Source organism: Lycorma delicatula, chromosome 6, assembly GCF_047948215.1.
Source record: "Lycorma delicatula isolate Av1 chromosome 6, ASM4794821v1, whole genome shotgun sequence".
NCBI lineage: Eukaryota > Metazoa > Arthropoda > Insecta > Hemiptera > Fulgoridae > Lycorma > Lycorma delicatula.
The window spans coordinates 32433167-32457108 of NC_134460.1; the positions used below are offsets into that span (position 1 = coordinate 32433167).

The 23942-nt window shown below is 30.2% G+C and overlaps 1 protein-coding gene across 2 annotated transcripts in view; it reads left to right on the forward strand.

Moving 5' to 3' along the window:
* Plc21C (Phospholipase C at 21C) overlaps nt 1-23942 on the forward strand; it is a 275613-nt gene that overhangs the window by 202639 nt on the left and 49032 nt on the right. For both annotated transcript variants that reach the window (XM_075369551.1, XM_075369552.1), the window contains exons 7-10: nt 1421-1521; nt 2081-2397; nt 3316-3632; nt 12511-12781. In XM_075369551.1, coding sequence (XP_075225666.1) covers nt 1421-1521; nt 2081-2397; nt 3316-3632; nt 12511-12781 — 1006 coding nt within the window. The remainder of the gene's footprint in view (nt 1-1420; nt 1522-2080; nt 2398-3315; nt 3633-12510; nt 12782-23942) is intronic.

A 23942-nucleotide genomic window follows, 5' to 3' on the forward strand; every position in this document is an offset into this window, starting at 1 on the left:
TCTTTGTCCACAACCCCTTTATTTTGTCAGTACAGGATACACGTAAGTCTACCTGTAGTTATACCACCTCTCCAAAGTGAGATACTAAATGTTAAATGAGAATGTACAAATATGTAGTAAGCAGAAATGAGGAGATTCTTAACTTTAAATCTTGATAACCTGTTTTTATAATAAATATACCTTTGAAACATTTTGCACAACTCTTAGATTCAGATTGTTACAAAAGAAGGTTATTTATCCTAATACTAAGAAATTTCAGTTCATGAACTTCATTCATCTCTTGGCTTCCTAAGTAGGTATTAAATATCTATCATTACTATACTGAATAGTGCTGGGGATAGTATAGTTTCTGCTGTTGCCTACCTCTTATGTCAAACCATTAGGCATTGTAAAATAGTCCTAAATCTGTTTGTGCAATCCCTGTACATTTGCTTAAGTATAGTATATTTTAAAATGACTCTTGATATGGTTAACGAAACACGTATCTTGTGGTAGTACTCGAAGAAGCTATTGATGGAAAATAATTAATAGACTTCTTTAAATTATTCTGATCAAAAACTCAACTCTTTTTTAATAGCTCTAATTAAAGCAATCAGTAAAGAAAAGAAAAATTTTTGACAAATAGTAGTAACTTTAGTTAAGTTTATCAACATATGTCATAATGTGCACAGGGTTATGCGATAACAAAGCCCTTGTGAAATTTTTTTTCTTGGTCAAGTGAGATACTCTACTCAAACTAATTATGATAACTTATAACTTTACAATCTACTAAAATTTATTTATTGTTACAACTATTTTATTTATTATACTGATAAGTAAAATTAACAACATTTATAAAGAAAAAGGGATTTTACATTAATATGAAAGAATATATACATTTTATATATAAATGAGTGTATAAAACTTATAATTACTTAATATCCTTCTATAAATTTTTGAAGTTGTTTATATAGAAATGAGTGTATACCATTGAAAAGTCTCTTAGTTTTAATATACTTTTATGTGTTAAGTTAAGGAATGACTAATGTTTTGTGTATTAGATGTACTTTTATGAGCTAAGTTTACAGTTATGTTTACAAGGAATGACTAATGTTATGTGTATTGGCCAAAGAATATTTAATACAAAGACATAATAATTGGAGTTCTTGATGTATTTGTGATAAAGGATCATAAAATTTTTCAGTTTTAACGTTTTTAAATATTGCACTTTAGTCAAATGTACATTATCCTTTTCTGTTGCCAAATTATCTATATAATATATTGTTTTATATATGTATGATATCTGTTGTATAATTAATTTCTTATTTATTTTTTTAAAAATAATATTTTATTTTTCATGAATTGTTTATTATTTTATAAACATTATACTGTAAATGGGTTATAATATTACTTGTATTACAAAATTTTTTCTTATTTACAGAATGATGCGTTAAGTCCTCAAAAATTTATGTTTGAAGAATTCTTTACATTCTACAAAAACTTAACCCAGCGGGCTGAGGTTGAGAAGATATTTGAAGAATTGTAAGCACTGCAGCTTCTTTTTCTTTTTTTTTTTAAATTGTAGTTTATATAAATATTGGCATTGAAGGTTGTAATAAAAAGTTAATTGGCATTCTTCAAGAAGAAAATATTAGATCATAATTGAGAAGAGCAAATTGTCGTCCTGAAAGGCATTGCAGTTTATGGGGTTTATGCAATTTTGGGATTATGGGTTTTGTATATGCTTGACTTTGTTTTATGTTATAAATTAGTATTACATTTTAGTTTGTTATGGATGTTCTATCATAGATAGAAAGTAACCAGTGTTGTTTTAATCTTCCAATGTACACTTAATTATATGGAATACAGCTAATTGGCTTATGGTGATTGTTGAGATATCAAAATATGAATCTAGTGTTAGATTTTATTTTTTTAAACTGGTTATTTCTCACAATATTTAATAATTATAGTAGTAATTATTCCTGTTATTTTATTTTATATGTATAATATGTATTACGTAGGCTTTTATTCAGATTTTTTGTTCAGGAACTTTTTATAAGAAGGAATAGTACATTTTATAAGTTGGTTTTATTTTTTCCAGATGTGGTTCATCAAAAAGGAAACTGATGACTGCAGCACAGTTAGTTGAGTTTCTTAATAAAACCCAACGGGATCCAAGACTGAATGAGATTTTGCATCCGTATGCAAATACAGTGAGAGCTAAGGACTTAATATCACAATATGAACCTAACAAATATAATGCACAAAGAGGACAATTGAGCTTGGATGGATTTCTCAGATATTTGATGAGTGAAGATAATCCAATAATTGCCGCCTCCAAAGTAGATTTGTCTGATGATATGGATCAACCTTTAGCACATTATTTTATTAATTCATCACACAATACATATTTAACTGGTAAGTTTTGAAACAAAAGTTTCAAAATTTAACATATTGAAAATCAGTTGAAATTATTAAAATTGTATTTACACAAGTACTGCGTAACCAAATTAATATTGCATCTGTACTTGATCTGCACAGCATTGTGATCAGTAACAGTCTAAAATGTAACCAACTTAACTTGTATTGCATATTAAGCATTGTTATTTTATTATTATTACTATTTATATTCAGTATGGCTATAATATTTTGTGTTGTATTTAGAGAATTTTCAGTTATCATTAAATTTAATCTACTAGTTCTTTTATTATTTATAGTCTATCTAATTATCTTTGTAATATAAATTTTGCAATGGTTAAGAGTGTAAGGACAAGTCTGTAAATATGTGAAAACCATATATTCCTAGCTAAGGTAGAAATATTATTAACATTGTTATTAAATACTTTAATGAAGAAAAAAAATACAGGTAGGTTACTTCATCTGCTTCAATTGCAAGCTGTTGGTTTACATTTTTCTCACATGTGAAGTTATTGCATTTTAGATTAGTATTGATCATAGCACTGTGCTGATTACATCCAGATGCAATATTAATTTGGTCATGCAGTAGTTGAGTAGATATCAGTTTAATAATTTCTCTTGACTATCTGTTATTATTGGCACTATACAAACTGCCAAAATGTTGTAATGATTATTTTTTACTTTACGTAAAATACTTATCAATCATCTTGGAATTAGAAATATTGTTTGATTGTTGTGATTAATTTTAACTTTATAGTATAGGTTTACTTGTTACAGTGTAAGTTACAGACATAAGGTAAATAATAATCTTTTGTCTTTATTTACAGAATTGAAAAAATAATCTTTAGTACTGTGTTTTATAATTTCAACAAATATTGCTGTTTGTATTTTAATAATATAATTTACTTAATTTTACAGGTCATCAGTTAACTGGTAAATCTTCAGTAGAAATATACCGCCAATGCCTGCTGGCAGGTTGTCGGTGTGTTGAACTTGACTTCTGGAATGGCAGGACTGAAGAACCTATTATCGTTCACGGTTATACATTTGTACCAGATATTTCTGCTCGTGAAGTAATTGAGGCGATAGCTGAATCTGCATTTAAAACATCAGATTATCCTGTTGTATTATCATTTGAAAACCACTGTAACCCTAGACAGCAAGCAAAAATCGCACAATATTGTCGTGATATTTTTGGTGATATGTTACTTGATCAGCCTCTTGATTCATATCCGGTTAGTGAACAGACTTTGTGTATTACTGTGTGTGTCTGCATGTACTTTTACTTGGTGGAAAATAACTATTATAATTACATTAATACTTTTTAGAAATTTTATGTATTCAAATAAGGACAGATCAGCTTTTCATGGAAATATATATTTATTTATGTATATCAGGTTACAGAGTAACAGCACAGTGACATGATATCAACAGTACTCTACAGAGATGCTAAGGCATCTATGCGCAGTTTGGCATGTATTTATTAATGTACCGGTAAATGTGTAGTCCTAAACAGACTCAAGCCAATCACTCCTGACACATGTGGTTAATTGAAACCCAGCTGCCAAAGAACACGGGTATCCACGGTCTAGCATTCAAATCTATATAAAAGCAACTGCCTTTATAAGGAATCAAACCTTAGAACTCTCGACTTCAAAAATCAGCTGATTTTGCATTGACAAGGATTTGATTTCCTTTCAAAATTAGAAAAAAATTTTCCAAAAGTAATTCCTCATTTTAATGTTTTAAACATTGTTTTAAATAATGTTTTAAATGACTACAATATATATTGTAGTTGTTTTTGCTAAGAGTTAAAAGAAAAAAATCTTACAAATGTTATAAATTTCTAATCTTTGGCTATTATGTATCCTTAGTTAGTAAATGACAACATGTTTTTGCCAGGAGTTGGAGACCTACTCATAATAATTACAAAGAAAAGTTTTACAAAAAAATATTGCAAATTTTAAGGGTGCAGTCATAAATATTTCTTGTACCATTGAATATAGAGGAACTTATCAGTGGTTTTGTTCTTATCAAGAACAAAACATTAATAAGAACAAGAACAATTCAAGAACAATAAAAATTGGAATTTTTAATGGTCCAGTTTTCCCCTACAAATGTTTAATTTATGAAACAAAGTTAATTTTTCTTCTTGAGAAGTGTGCTTTTTTCATTTGCTTTTAATTTTTATTTTAAATTGATATTAAGTTTTTTATTTATATTAGATTCACTTTCTCCAATTTTTTTCTTTAAATAGTTGAACTCAAAGAAATAAATACAGCACCAGTGTAAGAAAACATATACATTGTATGTTGTAACTTAATGTAGCCTTTTATGTGAAAAGCAAGTTTAATTTTGTTATTTATAATATTTCTTTAACGTGTATCTACTTATTTTTGAAAAAGTGTGTACGATTTTAATCACACATCTTTTAAACATAATCTGAGGTGATCACCTTATTTATTTTATTAGGATTAGTGAATTTTTAATGAAACTTTTCTGATTTTTATGTGAAAGAAATATTGTTTTTTCATATTATTGTTTTTTTTTTAAATATTCTCCATAATTACAGACTTACCCACAATTATAGCCACCTTATCTTTTTTTTATGAGAAATGAATTTTTGTAGCATACAAAAAATGTCAAGCCTGACTGATATTAACCTGAAGTCTTCGAGATGAAAGACAGATGCTACTACTCTGCCATGAAAATCAACAGAGATAGTTTGTTATTAATATAATAATAATGAGACTCTTACACAGGGCTATTGATGTTAGGTCTTTACTTTTTTTCATGATTCAAATGATCTTGATTTTCTAGTCTAAATTGTATTATTAATTTTAGGAGATTGAAATGATCATGTAGTTCTTTTTATAGTTATTTCAAAAAATCATTAATAAAAAAATTATCTTGGGTAAAATAAAAAAAGTAAATAAAAATAAAATAGCAAATACAAGAAAAAAAAGAACAAATTATAAGAAAAATGTTAGGTCCTAAATTTCAAAATAATCTGGTAAAATTAATTCCAATAACAGACTTTATACTAAAATTGAAAAGTTGTTATACACAATAAGGAAATGATGGATCGCAGTAGATTGACTAAACAAATTTTTGATTTCTCCCAAAGTGAAAACACTAAAGGCAAATGGTTCACACAAGTCCAAGAAGACCAAAAAAAAAACTGATAAAATTATAAGTGAAAGAGAAATTTTAAAAAGAATATTAAAAGATGAAAATAAAAGGTTCCAAGAACTTCCAAAACACAAAGCACAGCTGAACTTTCTGAAGAACGAAGGAAAGAAATATCAGAAAGAATTAAGAAGTACTGGGCAGTTAGAAGACTATAAAAAAGAAACAACCACAAACAAATAAATTATCTAATGTGTTCCAAGGTGAACTAGTTGGAGAAAAAAAAAGTATATTTAAATTGGATCTCAATTTTTGTTAAAAGCTATCTTTTTAATAAGGTTAAAATTGCAGATGAAATTAATTTCAAAAGTTCTGCAGTTCAGTGTCCTATTCTAAAGTTAATATTGATGGTGATTTATAGATATGCCTCTAGTTCTTTTGAAACGTTTCTATGTGAACTATCAGAAACTGTTTTTAAAGTTCCTAATAAATTCAATGTCATAATGTGTGGCAATTTTAATGTTAACTTTCTAGTCTTGTGATGAACACAATATTAACTCAGTTTAAGTTAGCAGTTCTAAATATTTTGATCTCCCAGCTAACCAGAATTACAAGGATGTTGTCCATCTGTATAGACAATATTTTTACAAATTTATCAAAAGATAACTATTGGTCCTTTTATGCAGAGTACAGTCTTTCACATCATAATTGTCAAATTGCTATATCATTTATTAATGAAAATTATTAGAAACTTGAGAGGCTTACTGTCAGAAAAAGATTGGAGAAGTATTTACAAAATTAGCTATAATGAAAAACTCAGCGGTTTTCTTAATGGGTCTCAGAAAGCTTTCCTTCTAGCTTGCCGTTTAGTAAAAAAGAAATGGTTTATAAAAATAAAAATGCATGGATTACTAAAGGAATTGTAAAATCTAGCTCTATGCTAAATCTTGGTGAGATCTCGAAAGAAATCTCAGTGATGTCTAAATATAATTTGTCTGTGATAAGATTTTTGAAAATTATTTGAAAAATTTCAAACAAGTTTACGCTTAAGTTATTCCAACTTCTAAAAGATTATATTGTGATAATTTAATATTTAATTCAAACTATAAATCTAAAACCATGTAGGTAGTTATCAAAAATGAAAGTGGGTTTGAAGATAAAACAGGTCAGATAAGTTCATTAAAAGTACAAAAGGACTTGACTTCCGTTATTCTTCCTCTATTCAGAGGTATTTAATAATTTCAAACAACAATAATATTGATCCATTTCAAAGCTTTATTAGCTTTGTTTGAATAGTTTTGTTGATGAATCACTATTTTTATTTCTTGCTGAAACCCTGGATGTTAAAACTTATATTTTAAATATAAAGAGTAAATATTCTTTAGATATGGATGACATTCCTATTAGTATTTTAAAAGAAGTTGTAGATGCTGTTGTTATCCCTCATACAAATTTAATAATTGTCCAGAATTTTTCAGAAGTGGAGTTTTCCCTAGCTGCCATAATACTTAGATTGTTTTTCCCTTCTTTAGAAAAGTCTGGCAATTAATTTATGAAATTGCAGGCCAATTCTGTAAACTTTGTATTTTCTAAAGTATTTATTTTCTAAGTATTTGAAAAAGCTGTGAAAAATTAACTTTAATTTTTCTTGAAAAGATTATTGTATTAAGAGATTTTCAGCATTGTCTTAGGGAAACATTGTTTAGTGACAGCCATTTCTCAGTTTTTAATTTAAATTCCATAGATAACAAAAAGATTCAGTTTTCAATTTTTTCCACCTAAGTAAAGCATTCAGTTTATTTTCACTTTTTTGCTAATGAAAATACTTAATAGCTATGGTTTCAGAGTAGCTGCTTTGAGTTGGTTGAAGTCAACTGTAAACAAGAAGCTAGAGTTCCATCTTTTGATAAGAATACACATGCAAAATTTAGGTCAGCACTTCAAGATGTAGAACGCAGATTCCTCAGTGAAGTGTTGTCACTCCCTTGTTTTTTTTATTGTTTATTAATGATCTACCTCAAAATCTTGAGCCATTCATTGTAACCCTTTTAGCAGAAACACAACTATATATATATATATATATATATATATATATATATATATATATATATATATATATATATATATATATCTTTAGATAAAAAAAAAATGGAACTGAGATAAAAGTAGGTGAATTTACTTTTTATGCTGAATCTTAAAATGAAATCAGTTTTTCTTCATGACCCTCAGATTTTTAGTTATGATCCTTTAAAATATTGAGAAACTTCTTAAATAATAATAATAATAATTACAATTAAAATTCCTATCTTTCTTTTGCAGCCATTTACATTTATCTTAATTTCTTTTTTCTTATTTTCCTTTCAGTGAAATCTTCTCTTTTTATATCATCTAGCAGAAGTCACTCATCATAGATTCATCCTATCTGCCTTGGTAACATTGTTCCACCTGCATTATATGTTGGTGGAACTTTTCTCCTTGTTTGTCGCTGGTGTCACCCAAGTTTAAGGGAAAAGGTCCAAATGTGAATATAAAAAATGAATTTTCAATGACATTCTGCAGCCTAAATATTTATAGTTCACTAAGAGTTCATTTATAAGCCGATCATTGTTTTCGGCTTTTTTGTTTCCCAGAAAACCAGTAATGACATCTTTGAATAACTTCCTTGCTGCTAGTTCTTTAGGATTCAGTTTGCTGTCAAATATATTTTCATGAATTAATTTCTTTATTTGTGGTCTGATGAATATTCCCTCTTTTAATTTGGTTTCACTCAATTGTGAAAAACCTCAGATAAATCTTTAAAGTCATCTCTATTATTATCTAATGCTTTTACGAAATTCTTCATCAGGCCTAGTTTTATGTGTAGAGGTGGTAAAATAATACGATCTGCTTCAACAAGGAGAATATTGATCAAATTTTCCTTTCCTGGGATAAACTGGTTTTTTTTTGGCCAGTCTTTAACTGCGTGGTGTTTATCTGTACCCCGACTATCCCACAAACATAAGAAACACATAAACTCTGGAGACCGAGAAGAAGACCCACCAGGTTGGTTTAGTGGTGAACTCATCATTGCAAATCAGCTGATTTCAAAGTCGAGAGTTCGAAGGTTCAAATACTAATAAAGTTACATTTATACGGATTTGAATACTAGATTGTGGATACTGATATTCTTTGGTGGTTGGGTTTCAATTAACCACACATCTCAGGAATGGTTGATCTGGGACTGTACAAGACTACACTTCATTTATATTCATACACATCATCCTCATACATCCTGTGAAGTAATACCTTTTGGTGGTTCCAGAGGCTTAACAGAAAAGAAAGACCGACAAGAAGCCCTATTGCTTTCAGGTCAGCAATGATTTGCCATGAGTGTTCATCATACTTAATAGCTTTTAAGATTTTTGACATACTTTCATGTGTTTGTTTCATTCCTACAGCATATGCTACCAGTATAGAAAAACACACATCAGATATTAGCCCCTTAACATCATGACAGGAAAAAATTAAACCATCTCTTCTAAAGTGTTTCAGTTAATTTTCTGTTTCTATATATTGAATTTTAGTATCCTTGTTTAATAAATTCCATTCTTTAAGACCTGAACCTAGGAGTTCTGCATGTTGTTTTGACAGATATAGTCATGGATTAGGTTGCTCAGTTCTGCTTGTATGATGAGGTGAGGTTCAATATTTAATTCTTTTAGAATGTAATTAATATCTATTAAAGTTGAGGATTCATTTGAGCCGTTGATTCATTGGTCTTATAGCTGAATGAACATTTGGGCATATGATACTGTTTTTATCATTTGAATTGAAACCAGTAACATTTGTTAAGTAAAAATAGTAGTTATCATAATGGTTAGTAGGCTCTTGCCAAACCATAGCTACACCAAAGGGCAAATGCTCTTTTTTCCTTTTAACCACTGGGTTAGTGTAACATAGTACACAATACTACATGTGGAGCCCAGGATTTATATTGGTCTCCCAAGTTACAGTCAAAGTGATATTTGTAAGCAGATTCAGTACTGGTTTTCGTTGACTTTTCATGGTGAATTCACTGTAAATATAACAAAACATTTTTAGAGAATTTTTACAAGCCCGATTTTTATTCATTGTAAAATTTAAAATGTTTTAATGAATGAAAATAAACTGAAATATTACAGAAATACTTACGTAACGATAAAAATAATGAAGTTTTAATTTAAAATACGTAATTTATTTAAACTACTTTATAAAACTTTTTCACCATGGAATGCAATAAAACACAGCATGAAATACATACATGCATGCACACACCTTGACAAATCTTGATATCCAATAAAATAATACCAAAAGTTGTTCTGCCATAAAAATCTTTTCCTAAATGTATGACATCATTTATGAAACAATCTTTATAATATATGTGTATAAAATCACTACCACAAGTAAAGAACACAGCAAGTTATACGAAGAGTTTAACTCATATGGAGTAAAATTTCATTGCGAATTGCTTATTACTTTTAACCCACTGACATATCTGTACATGTCTCGTTTGACATGAAATTTCATTATTCGACTGTTATGAATCAAATACAGCATACTTCACAGTACAAATCAGATGTGAATAAGCAAACATACACATGAACTTATTTGTATTGTTTGTTCCTGAACTATGGAACAAATAAATTTAAGAGGTTGTAACTTAAGAACATTATGTGATGGGTTGTTTCAGAATGCATATTCAGATTCACCATATAAAATACTATATAGAACACCTATTCCCTTTTCAGTTCCAAATTTTATGTTTATCAGTGTAATTATTTAAAAGGAATAGTAAATTGTACAATAGCTCAAAAAAATTATTCCTTGGATGAATTACAACCACCTAAATTTAAATACAGATAAAACCATTCCAATGTGCTTCTCAGGTAGGTTTAACAGTCAGATCATTGTCTGGCACCCATCGGTATGAATCGTGTTGATCTATATTTAGAAAGTTAAGTATGTTTATATTTATGAATGTGCAATGTTTGTTAAAAAAGAATCGTCATGTATTTTCCAAAAAAATAACAATATTTACCTTTACTAACTGATAACAGAACTGTTTTCTTATAACTGAATGCAATACTTCACCTTACTAGAAAGGTCCCTATTTTGCTTCCTTTGCCAATTACAATAAATTTCTGAACGATTTAAAAAATTTTCTTATCAATTTATTTAAAATACATTTTTCATATGCTATATTTCCATATCCCATGCACAAGCCTTCAAAATTATGTGGCAATATCATCAAGCAAAAAAAAAAAACAAACTAAACCAAGCATTCATTTCATTCAATGTCTACAAAAGAGTGGGCTCAAAATAATTTTCAATAGCGGCTTCTGAATTATTTTGCAGTAATTTTTTATATTTAATCTTTTTCAAATAATATTATTTATTATTTTATTTAAATAAATAATGTGGACTTTAAATTTTATTATGTATTTTTATATTTATAATTTATATTGACATGATCTGTTTAATGTATTAATATTTATTCTATTTTATCTTTTATTTATTACATTATATTTTAAGAGAAAGGAATTTTATTGTTATATTGCAATAATTCAAAAAATACTTTGTCACGATACAACAATTTTTAATTTTGAAACTTATTTTGTATAATAAGATAAATAAGAGGTTCAGTTTTGGAAACTTTTGAATTATATGTATTTATCTGTTATGTATGCTTGAAGAGAAACAGTATCACTCCATGTCGGTGTATAATTTAGATTCCTGCTCACAATTATGTACATATATGCACATATGTCCTATATACATGTATGTGGCAATCATGCTTACCACATAATGAATTTGAACGTATAATTTGTACACTGCTGTGAACATGTATTTTTAGTAAAGACTTTTTTCACAAAAAAAAACTGTATTTATGTTAATTACTACAGGGTTATCATTCTTAAAACAAAACATTTTAAAAAATCTTAAAAATGTTAAGAATTAAAAAAAACAGCAGCATCTGAGAATATATACAATTCTTTAATAATGCCATAACATTATTAACTGTTATGTCAATTCGTAGTAAATAAATATCAAAACAATTTTCCATCATGATAGGAGAGGGTGATTTGTAGATTTTTAAGCACACATGTTTAACACTTGCATTTAAAATAATAGCATTTTAAGCAGCATTGTGTGCATAAATGTTAAAGAGGGATTACACAATCCAAATTTTACTGATGGGCTTTGTGACCATAATAGATGGCATTTAAGTCATCTGATAAAAACAAGAGTCCTTAGTGAGGTCTCTAGATAGAACCATATAATTCAAATATCAAGGAAGCAGCAATTCTTTAGGTCCCCACTCCTTTAGAACAGGTTATCTGAATATATAATCAAAATCATAAACACTCTACACATCTAGTATAAAGGACAGGCATGAATAACAAGAAAGAAGGTACATTTGTTCTTAAAAGGACCGTCATGTTCCCCCTTAAATCCCTTTGGATGGATGTTGGTTATGTTTCATACAAGACAAATTATCTAAATATGTGTTTTAAACCCTTTTTAGGTAAAATATGCTCATTCCTTCTACAGTTCCTCAAAAAATTGAGATATTTTTATTCCAGATAGGAGTTGCACATAACTGATTAATGATCATGGTGTTGCTATGATCTACTAAAATATGTAGTACAACAAACTATGTTTCCTAGAGATAATATATAAAAAAAAAAATTAAAATAATTATTTAGTAAGTAAATCATATTTCACTGTACATTTTGGTGGTTCATTGATCTTAATGTTTTGTCAGCCAGTTAGTTTAGTGGTTTAGCACAGCAGTTCAATTTCCAGTAAGGATCTGGGATTTTTTTCATCTACCATTTCTTGCACTTCTCATTGAAATACACATTCGCAGCACGTTTTATATAAAAATAATAGATTTTATTTCAACAAAGGAAAAATTTTAATAGATTATCTGTTAATGAATATTATAATTTTATTTTATTGTAGCTGGAGCCTGGTGTCCCTTTACCACCGCCATCATCGCTTAGAAGGAAAATTATAATTAAAAATAAGAAAAAACATCATCATCATCACCACCATCACCATCATCATAAGAAAACTCATAGTTCAGATAGTATGATAACTTCTGAAGGCGACAGGAGTGCTGTGGATATTGGAAATGATGTAATCGTTACCGGTAACGGTGAAGTACCTCATGTGCACAATCCTCCTGTTAGACAAGGAAGCAAAGACAGTAACCAAGATGAAGAAGAGAATGGTAGGTGTATTTTATAATATTTCTCATATTTATCTATCATTGTACCCTAATCAGTGTTCATTCAAAAAGAAGAATTTCTGAAAAGTTACATGAATCACTTAAGAAAATTAGTTTTTGAACATACATAAGCTAGCTCTTTCTTGCATTATTATATTGCTACATTGAAAATATTTGAAGAAAACCCATAGGATTTATGGAATACTAGCTGGTCAGGGCTCGCTTCGTTTGCCCGACCATCTAGCCGGAAGGCTGTGCCTCCTGGACCTTAACACATTTATATCTTCATGTTTGTGTGAATATTAAATATTTTACTGAAATATTTTAAGAAAATAAGTATTATCATTTCACTGCAATGAACGACAAGATGTGTTTTTTATTTGGCATATCAATAAATAATTAAAAAATGAATCTTTTGACAATTTCAGAAAAAAAAGTTGTATAGCCAGATTTTTGCAGTAGAAATGTGCGGTTTACTGTCACACAAGCAGTCACATCGAAAAAAGGAAAACATAAAAACCACATTGCAATAAATAGAAACTTTTTACCAAATTAGATTTTTTTGTAAAACTATGTTGTCCGTAATCTTGCTTTTCAAAGAAATCAACTTCTTTTTTATATACAAGGTCTCTAAATAAAGTAATGAGAATGGTTCAGAAAAACTTGTTATTTACATCCAATTATACATGGACTCTATAACCTTCGGAATAGTTCCCTTGGGAAACCACGCAACGCTTCAAACGGTTTTCTCACTCTTCATAGCAGTGTTGGAAGTCAGAAACCGGAATATCCTTCACATGGTCAGTTAAATTTTTTTTTATGTGTTCCAAAATGGTGTCCTTTGAGATGGTTTTTTTAAAATTGGGAACAGGAAAAAGTCATAGGGACTCAAGTCAGGTGAATAAGGTGGTTGAGGAAATACAGGAATGTTTTTCTTTGCCAAAAACTCCTGTTCCTGTTGCAGTGACAATTGAGAGTGCAGTGTGACAAGGTGCATTGTCATGATGCAGCATCCAGTTGTCATTGATGGCTGGTCTCAAATGGGCAACTCTTTTCCACAGTCTTTCAAGGATTTCTCGGTAAACATATTTATTTACAAATATGTCCTGTAGGCAAAAACTACTTATGGACAATGCCATTATCGAAGAAACAAATTAGCATGGTTTTAATTTTTGATTTGCTCATTTTTGTTTTTTTGGGACATGGTGAGTTTGAAGTGGGCAACTCCTTGCTCTGGTGTTTTGTTTCTGTGTCGTACTCAAATATCCAAGATTCATCACCATTAATAACATTTTTTAGAAAATCAGGATCAGTTTCAATTCACCCTAGAATATCACAGCGGGGTTGATCACAGAGGATTAACAGTGAGGTTTTAGGATACCGATTTTGCACAAACTTTTTTCATGTCTAATTCGTATGTCAAAATTTGATGGACTGTGGTATACGGTTCAAATTCAATTGTTCTACAATCATTTTGGCAGATAATTGCAGGTCACACTATATCAAGTATCTGATTCTCTTAACATTGTCATCACTTTTTGATGTTAACGGTCTTCCAGAGCATGGATCGTCCACGACTGATTCCCGATCATCTGAAAATGCTTCTATCTGAACAACCTAAAAACTTGGGCTCATGACAGAGCATCATCATCATAATATGCACTTTTCAATTTTGAAAAAGTTTTAGTAGCATTCTCACCTAGTTTCTTGATTGCACAATGTTGCTCATAATTAGTATCACTCATTTTTGTAATGCACAACAAAAATTCGTTTACAGAAAGTTTGTTTACATCTATTGACCTACTTTTTCTCTTAAGAATTTACCGCAGGATTTTTCTTTCAATTTGTTTTAAAGATTCTTTATTTTGAACTGTTTCAAGCTATTTAATTTTCAAAACTTTCTGTAACACCACATGTCAAAAGCCTCTAAGTTCTGGCTTTCCTATTATCCATGCTTTTCTGCCATTCTTTGGTACACTTTAGATATAATTTTGAAAAAATGCTTTGTTTCTTACAAATATCTTTGATACTAATGAATATTTGTCTCACAAAGGTATATAATTTGTGGTAACCTACTTACATTATCTTCTGTTATAGTTATAATTGTTCTTACATAAGTTATAAAATTCTTTAATAATTTCCTATAAAAATGTTCATTTGTATTAATATTTAAATATCATTATCAACCTTTCTGTCATGTTTCATTATCTTTACATTACATTTCCTTAGAAGTATAATATAATGTTATATTGTTTTCAGCTAATTATATATTTAATCGTAATTCATGCTAAGGTGCTATTGTTCAGATCATATAAGTCATCAATCGGTCAGTGTCTTCAGCAACTAGTGAAATAATACTACTTCCCTTCCAGTATTCCTTCATTATGCCCGATCCACAAATACATTACACTTATTGATATAACTATCTTGCTTTTAGAAAGACAACAAGGTTTCATGATTCTTGGAAGATTAATTACATTATTTAAATTATAATTGTACCTTTTTTTGCATTTTTATTCTTCAACTTATTGTTTGCAGATCCATCCAGATGCACAAATTACTCACCTCTGCTAATTAAAGTTAGTTTGACAAGTTTCTTATTTTATCTTTTAGCCATTTACTGATTTTTGTACTATATTTTAGCTGTAACGGTTTACCGAATTATGGAATTACCTTTTATAGAGAAAGTAACAGTATAGCCTTGGAAAGTTGCACTATCAAAGAACGATGCATACATAAAGTTAAAAAAAGTATATAAATCTTACTATTGCTAAATAGATTTAAACGTTAAGAAAAAGGTTGTTGAGTTGAATTATTGTATGACAAAGTTCTAATAATGATGATATAACACTATTAAATAAGATATATAAAATAATGTCTATGAATGATCCTGATCATTGTTGATAAAGATTTAATATTTCTTTAATAACTGTTGTATTAGTCAGTTAAAAAATATAGTAAGTTTGGAACTCTTAATTTTCTTTTGAAAGTCATTTCATTAATTTTTTTTTTAGTGTTAAAAGCAGTCTTTTAACATCTATTTTAATTTTAATGTGATTTTACTCATTCGTGTTTTTTTTTTTTGTTTTTTTATCTATAATTATCAGTCTTGTGTTAAGAGAAATTTTTCCAGGAAGTTACACAGGTTTTTTAAAAATCCTAGGTTTTTTGATTAAAAAGAAAGAAAACGTGATTTCAGTCTATGATGAGCTTTGAATGCATTTTATCAAATTGGTTGTTTAAAATGCCCAATGAGATGTGCATGCTTGTGTATGTGTTTTTCTTTGTTTATTATATTGGTAGTAAAGTTAATTAAAATTATTTATTTCCATAAATTGCTGTTGGCACTACCTGGTTGATATACTTCAACTATGACACATGGCTTTAAAAAATTTGGTTAAATCTTGCTTGTATAAGCCCAGAAAAACTTAACGAAAGTTGGTCTAAAAAAGAAAAGAGAATGAATTTTTCCATTTTAGCCCTGAACTAATTAAGGATTTGCTCCAAGATATGTATGTTTTCTGTATTGTATTGATAATTGAAATTTAATTTGATTAATGGACTATAATAAACATTGAATTGAGAATAACAACTTTATTAACAAGAAATGATACTAACACTTTTAACAAAAGAATATTGATACATAATAGTTGGCAACTTGGCCATGTTGTGTAATTGCTCTCTTAGCGCACTAACAATTAATGAATAAAAATAGAAAGAAAACATTATGTAAAAAAAAGAAATAAAACTAATATTTCAACATATGTAAAAAAGAAGTAAAACTAATATTTTGTATCACATGGTGTACGAAACAGTAGCGCTACTTGAATAGTTCGATTTTATGCAAGCGACGCAGCATACCGCCCACCAGAAATCGATATGATTTCTCACTTAAATAAAGTTACTGTTTAATTAACATAATATTAGTCACTGGTTGGGTAATGGGCATAATTTTGTCACTGGCCTTTTAAACACTCCTAAGGAGTTTCGAAGTGTTACCACACGAACTAGATTGTCTGGACCGGGATAAACGTTCTCAATTATTCCCAGCTTCCATTGAAGAGGAGGAATGTTGTCTTATTTTATTAGCACCAGAATTCCAGGTTTCAGAGATGGTGATTCGGATTTTCATTTAGAGCGTTGCTGAAGCTGAGATAAGTAATCAGCAGACCATCGATGCTAAACATGTTGAACACATCGCTGAACTAACTGCCACCTGTTAAGCCTGTTTATAGGAATCTCAGTTAGGTTATGATCTGGCAAGGAAGTAAGTGGGCCACCTACAAGAAAATGTCCAGGTGTCAAAGGTTTTGGGTCGGATGGGTTGCAAGATAAGGCACATAAAGGTCGAGAATTAAGACAAGCTTCAATCTGAGTCAGAATAGTAATGAGCTCTTCAAATGTAAAAAATTTCCTACCACACATCGGAGGTGAAATTTTACTGACTACAGCTGCCTCCCAAAGGCCTCCAAAGTGAGGGGAATTGGGAGGTATAAAGTGCCACTGGATGCCATTTTCAGATGCAGAGTTTACTATTTTTTGTCTCGCGTGGCCAGTATTTAAAAATGAGTACATCAAGCGAAGCAAATTATTTGCGCCCACGAAGTTCGTTCCATTATCACTATAAATGTTTGAACATAGACTTTTCTTGAAGTAAATCTTCTCAGTGCTGCTAAGAACGCATGAGTTGACAAAACGCTGACTAATTCCAAATGTATCGCCTTTGTAGAAAGACAAATAAATAGAGCGACATAACATTTTGTTTTTATCTTTGAATTCCGCCCACCATGCCGAATTGTCAGAGGTCCGGCGTAATCTATACCAGAGTTCATAAATGGTTTGAATGTTACCTGATTGCGATGACTCGGCAATTGACCCATTAATTGTTGTGACTGTTTTGCCTTAAACCAGAAGCATAATAGGCACTTGTGCAAAATTGATCTGATGACATTTTTACCATTTATTATCCAGTACCTCTCATGTAACTGAGGTCCTGCATGTAACATTCTCAAATGCTCGTTTATGACTATTAATTTAGTTAGATTGGATTTGGGTGGAAGAATAATCGGATGCTTGCCATCAAAATTCAATTAGATAGATGAGATAGTTGCAATCTTCCTCCTACTCTTAAGCAGTTCGTGCTGTCTAGGAATGGATGTAACGGATACAATTTACTATCTTTGGAGATGCTTGAATTGGTGGTCAATTTCTTGATTTCAGTTTGAAAATTAATGTTTTGGGTATGTATGATACAACGTAACAAAGTAGATTCCTTTTCCTTAACTGATAAGACATCTCTATTGATACTATTATCTTTAGTTTTCAAAATTTTTAAATATCTTATACAATAAGAAAGCGTATTTATCATTTTTTGTAAAGACGAAAATGAGTCTGATAAATCTGACAAATTTGTGGTTACCGCAAATGAAGTAGATACATTACGAAGTTCACTTGAACAATCAGCTTCTAAGTTAGTTTCATCAAAAGGTTTATGATTCCAGTATTCTGACAGTTTGTTAAGCCAAGAAGGCCCATACCACCATAATTGATTGATCTGTAATTCAAATGCGTCGTTTCCACGAGAAAGTACATCAGCTGGATTTTCATCTGTAGAAACATGTCCCCAAACACAGCCATCGGTTAAGTCTTGGATTTCTGAAACACGATTTGCTATGAAGGTCTTCCATTTTGTTGGTAATGCTGATATCCAAGAAAGCACAACTGTAGAATCAGTCCATAAATAAATTTTATTTATAGTTAATTTAAGTGCAAGGTTTACAAATTTAAGCAACCTTGCCATCAAAAGCGCTCCACATAATTCCAATCTTGGAATAGATATTTGTTTTACTGGAGCCACCCGTGATTTAGAACAAAGGAGTTTAACTGATATATTTTCAAAGGTGTTAACTGAACGTATATACAAGCTCCATAACCATCTTTGGAAGCGTCAGAAAATCCATCTAATTGTGTATATCAAATATTTTTCCAGTACACTTGACTAATCTAGGAATCTTAATTTGCTTGATGAATGGAAGTTTTTTACAAATGTCAGACCATTTATTAAGAAGGTTTTCTGGAAGTTTATCGTCCCATTCTAGATTTTGGAGCCATAATTGTTGCATGAATACCTTACACTGCATAATAATTGGACCTAACAGACCAAGGGGGTCGAATATTGAAGATATTGTGGCCAATACTGATCTTTTAGTGAATAAGTTGTCGGTTTTTACATTAGTTGAAAAACATAACGTATCTTGAATGTGGTTCCAAATTAAACCTATTGTGTTGATTCCCTCGCTAGAAAAGTTAAATGTATGGTTTGAATCATCGGTTTCGGATATGGATTCAAGTAGAGTTGAGCTGTTAGAGCGCCATTTATGTAGGTCGAATCCCGCTTGCTTTAGAATCGCTGTTATTTCACCTTGCAGTTGCATTGCCTCAGTTAAATCATCAGCACCAGTTTTTAAGTCATCTACGTAGAAGTCACGACGTTTCACTTCAGAAGCCTTAGGAAATTGTTTTGAGTTTTCGTTGGCCAGTTGTATAATGCATCTTGTGGCGAGAAATGGCGCGGATGCTGTTCTGTATGTTATTGTTTTTAGTTGGTAATGGCCAATTTCTTCTTCACTAGAATTTCGCCATATAATCCTTTGAAGATCATAATCCCTTGGATCAACCAGTACTTGCCTATACATTTTCGCAATGTCGGCGGTCATAGCGTATACATGTGTTCTAAAGCGTAATACTATCGATATTAAGTCTTGCTGCACAATCGGACCTACCATGAGTGTGTCGTTGAGGGATATTCCATTGTCAGCTTTAGCTGAGGCATCGAATACGACTCGTAGTTTGGTGGTACTACTGGTTTGTTTGAATACTGCGTGATGTGGTAGATAGTATGGTCTCTCAAAGGTATCATTGCATGTCAAAGCATCGTTTTTTGTTGGTTGTTCAATTACCTGCATGTGATCGAGTTCAAGATATTCCTTCATAAAATTGCCATAGTCCTCTTTAAGATTAGTGACTTTGTTTAATTTCCTCTCTAATAACAAGAATCTGCGATGCGCATTGTCGAAAGAATCGCCAAGGGGTGTATGGTTTTGTTGTCTGGGTAATCTAACAATGAATCTGCCATCTTGATTTCACTTAAGGTTTTCCAGAAAATGTTGTTCGCACATCCTTTCTTCTTTTGTGCAAGGAGTAGTTTTAATCTCCTCCAGTTCCCAAAATTGTTTTGACTGATTATGAATATTTAGTTCTGAATTATTAAATAGTGACGTAATTTTAGGCGGGTTTTCAATTTCATCTGTTGATGGTAATCTACCTGCGACTATCCAACCTAATGTGGTTTCTTGAATGACCGGGAAGTTCTCAGTTTTCTTTATTTGACCTTTCTTCATTAAATGTAAATACAATTCAGATCCTATCAATATGTCTATATTACCTGGTGTGTTAAAATGATAATCCGTAAGTTTTACGAATTTTGGAAGATTCCACGTACTCGTATTGATGGGTTCGAAGGGCATAGAACTTGTAATGCTAGGTAATACAAAACATTTAATTGTAGTAGAATATTCTAGATAATTTGAATGTAACTGAACGGTAACACTGTATTTTACGGTGGCTGAAATGTTATTTATTCCATGAATTGGTAGATTTTCCCGTTCACGCTTTAATTTTAAACGCTGAATCGTGTCTTCAGTAATGAAGTTAGCTTGCGAGCCTGCATCAAGCAACACCCTGCAAGGTTGTAGCGTTTTTGGTGAATCCTTGACACCAACTATAGCAGTGGCTAGTAAAACTCGTGTCGCGCTCTAAATCTCTAAACTGCAATAGTTACTGCATATGTTTGGGTCAACCTGAGCTATCCCTTTAACTGTGTCTTCTGTTTTATCCTTAGAAATAGTGTTAGATTCCTTAACTTGGGAGAATGCATTGTCGTCCAAGATTGAATGATGTTTACGCTTACAGTATTTACAATAATGAGAATTATAACATTCTTTGACATTGTGGTTACTATTAAGACAGTTAAAACATAATCTGTACTTTTTGACGAATGATATTCTACCATTTACTGGCAACTTAAGAAAATTCATACATTTGTAGAGTAAATGAGGTTGCTTATAGTAAGGGCATTCCGAGTTTGCTATACTAACTGCATGACCATGAATTTTCTGGGAAGACTTAAAGTCTTTGTCTCGCTTAATTGATTGTATTGTTTTGTGCAATGCGAATCTACCGAATATTTTTGAGAATTGTTGCCTTGGGACTCTGAAACAGAACTTTCTAAGATTTGTCTGCGCCTTTCTAGGAAACTGATAAACTGATAGATATCCGGGAAGGTATCAGTCGATACGGTGGATTCCCAGGCCCGTATAGTTGCTTGGTCTAAGCGCTGGACAAATAATTGGGTTAAAACCAATTCTGCATAATTAGTCTCGAGTTTTAATGCCTTTAACGCATTTATATTCTTCGATATTGTATCAATAAAATTAGATATGCCAGATGCAGATTCCTTTGGAATACTCTGAACATTAAGTATTTCACGAGCATGTTTTGAAGCTATGAGTCGCTTGTTGGCAAACCTAGTTTCGAGTAATTTCCAGGCGACTGTATAATTATCAGCTGTGACCGATAAGTTTTTGATTATTTGTAGAGCGGAATCAGTTAACGATGATGTCAAGTAATGAAATTTTTGAATTACCATTAAATTTTCGTTGTCATGAACTACTGCACGGAAAAATTCACTAAACATTAACCAGTCTTCATAAGAATCATTAAATTTCGGCAAATCTATTGTTGGTAGAATAATAGATTTATCTTTTTTATGATTGCTGCAGTTAGAATTTAAGATTTTTTGTAACTTTGATTTAAGAATAAGAAATATTTTTTCCACTTCTTCCCTATCTGCATCTTCATTTTCGTGGTTAAGTTCTAAAAAGGTTTGCACCTCATCATAATTTTGCCAAGTTGTTTCTAAATGATCCAGTTTGACCTTTACTAAACCAAGATCTGGTTTTTCAGACTAAAGACTCTACAAATGTTTTTATGCGTGTAATAGTGCGTTTAAATGTACCTCGTTTACACCTGTTTTGATTCATTTGAGTTTCAAAATCTGTTGTAGGCATCTTTATTACCTAGATTTGGTAGTTAGGTAATTTTTAATTAGTAATTTGATAATTAACGTAGTATAAACAGGCTTAACAAATTAACAATATTGTAATAAGAGTGACAGTCAGCTTACCGGAAATACCTCGTAATATTCGTATATTTTTATAAAAATACAGCATTCAGATTGTTGATTTATAAGTCCTAATTCATAGCCATTGTTCCATCATTGTTGAATCGTATTTTCACTGATAAATATCCGGCCCGGAGGACCAATATGTATTGTATTGATAATTGAAATTTAATTTGATTAATGGACTATAATAAACACTGAATTGAGTATAACAACTTTATTAACAAGAAATGATACTAACACTTTTAACAAAAGAATATTGATACATAATAGTTGGCGACTTGGCCATGTTGTGTAATTGCTCTCTTAGCACACTAACAATTAATGAATAAAAATAGAAAGAAAACATTATGTGAAAAAAAGATGTAAAACTAATATTTCAACATATGTAAAAAAGAAGTAAAACTAATATTTTGTATCACATGGTATACGAGACAGTAGCGCTACTTGAATAGTTCGATCTTATGCAAGCGACGCAACATTTTCTTTCTATTAAAATACCTTTATTTTTTATATTCTTCTTTTAGATCAAAATTATTCTTTAGCAGTGATTATTATTTAATAGCAGTATGTCATATGAATTGTTTGTTTTTAATTTAATGGACTTTAAATGAAAATGAAAAAATAAAAACATTTAATAACATAAACTAAACATGATTGCTTTTCATATATAATTTCTTTTTTTGCTGAAAATAATTGATTTCATTTGCATAATATCAGTTAATTTTGGATGTTATTTTTATAATTTTTATTAAAATGAATTTTTCTAAGTGTCATGTTAATATTTAAAACGTAGCTAGTATGTATTTACGTCATAGCTGTGTAGTTGTCGATAAGCATTGCACAAATATAAAAATTTCCATTCTCATCCAAGTAATAAATATTCTACACAATAAGGCATCAGAAAGGTCTTCGATTAGATCTAAAGATAAATGTAAATTTACCTTTCTTAATTGTTTGTCATTTCCTTTGGAATAGACTCTTTGTATACAGTGATTCCAACATTCTTTCCATCTAAAAAGAACTAGTGAAATCCTTTTCCAGAAGGCCTCATCCATTATTGTCTGGAATTGTGTTTAGATGTCTTGTACAATGTCATTTTGGGAATGAAGCAAAATTACAGGAAGCTAGATTGCACGGGTTCAAAGGAGGTTGTGGGACAGTTGCATATTGCTTTCTATCAAAGTCTCTGTCAATAGTGAGGCATGTTGTCATGGTGCAACAGCCAATTTCAATTTTGTTCACTGTATGATCTTTTTCATTGTATGGAAGGAGATCCCAATTCCTTGAAAAGTCAGCAGAAAAAAATCAGAATTTGTTGTAACTTATTCTTTACCGGCCTTGAAACACACATATTGTTCAAAATCATTGTTCAACATAAGAAATATTCTTTAAAAGCTTAATGAAGAATATTAAAATTCTCAGCAGCCAATTTACCAAAGTTCACATAGAATTTGATACAAGCATATTATTTGGAATCATCACCCATTGCAGACTGATAAACAAGACAAGACCAAATAAATCTTTATTCTGATCTAAACATAATAATGCATTTCTTAGACCACAGCAATATATGATAAATTATAAGTATAAAATCAAAGAATTAGATGTGATTAAAGTCCTCCATATTAATTATTATAATACAAACGTATGAAATAATATTAAGGTAAATTCATTAAACATAAAAAATACAGCAAAATAATTCACAATTCAGAACCAGCTATTGAAAACTATTTTGAGCACATATTTATGTACATATTGATTAGGATAAGTTGTAGTGTAGGTGTTTTTTTAATTAGTATTATTTAAAAATTCATCAACAAAGTAATATTGTACCCTTAAAAGAAAATCTTTTAATTGTATTTTAAGTAATTGGTGAGAAGATTTTTCAAATGGTTGTTAAAAATGACAATAGAAGCATAA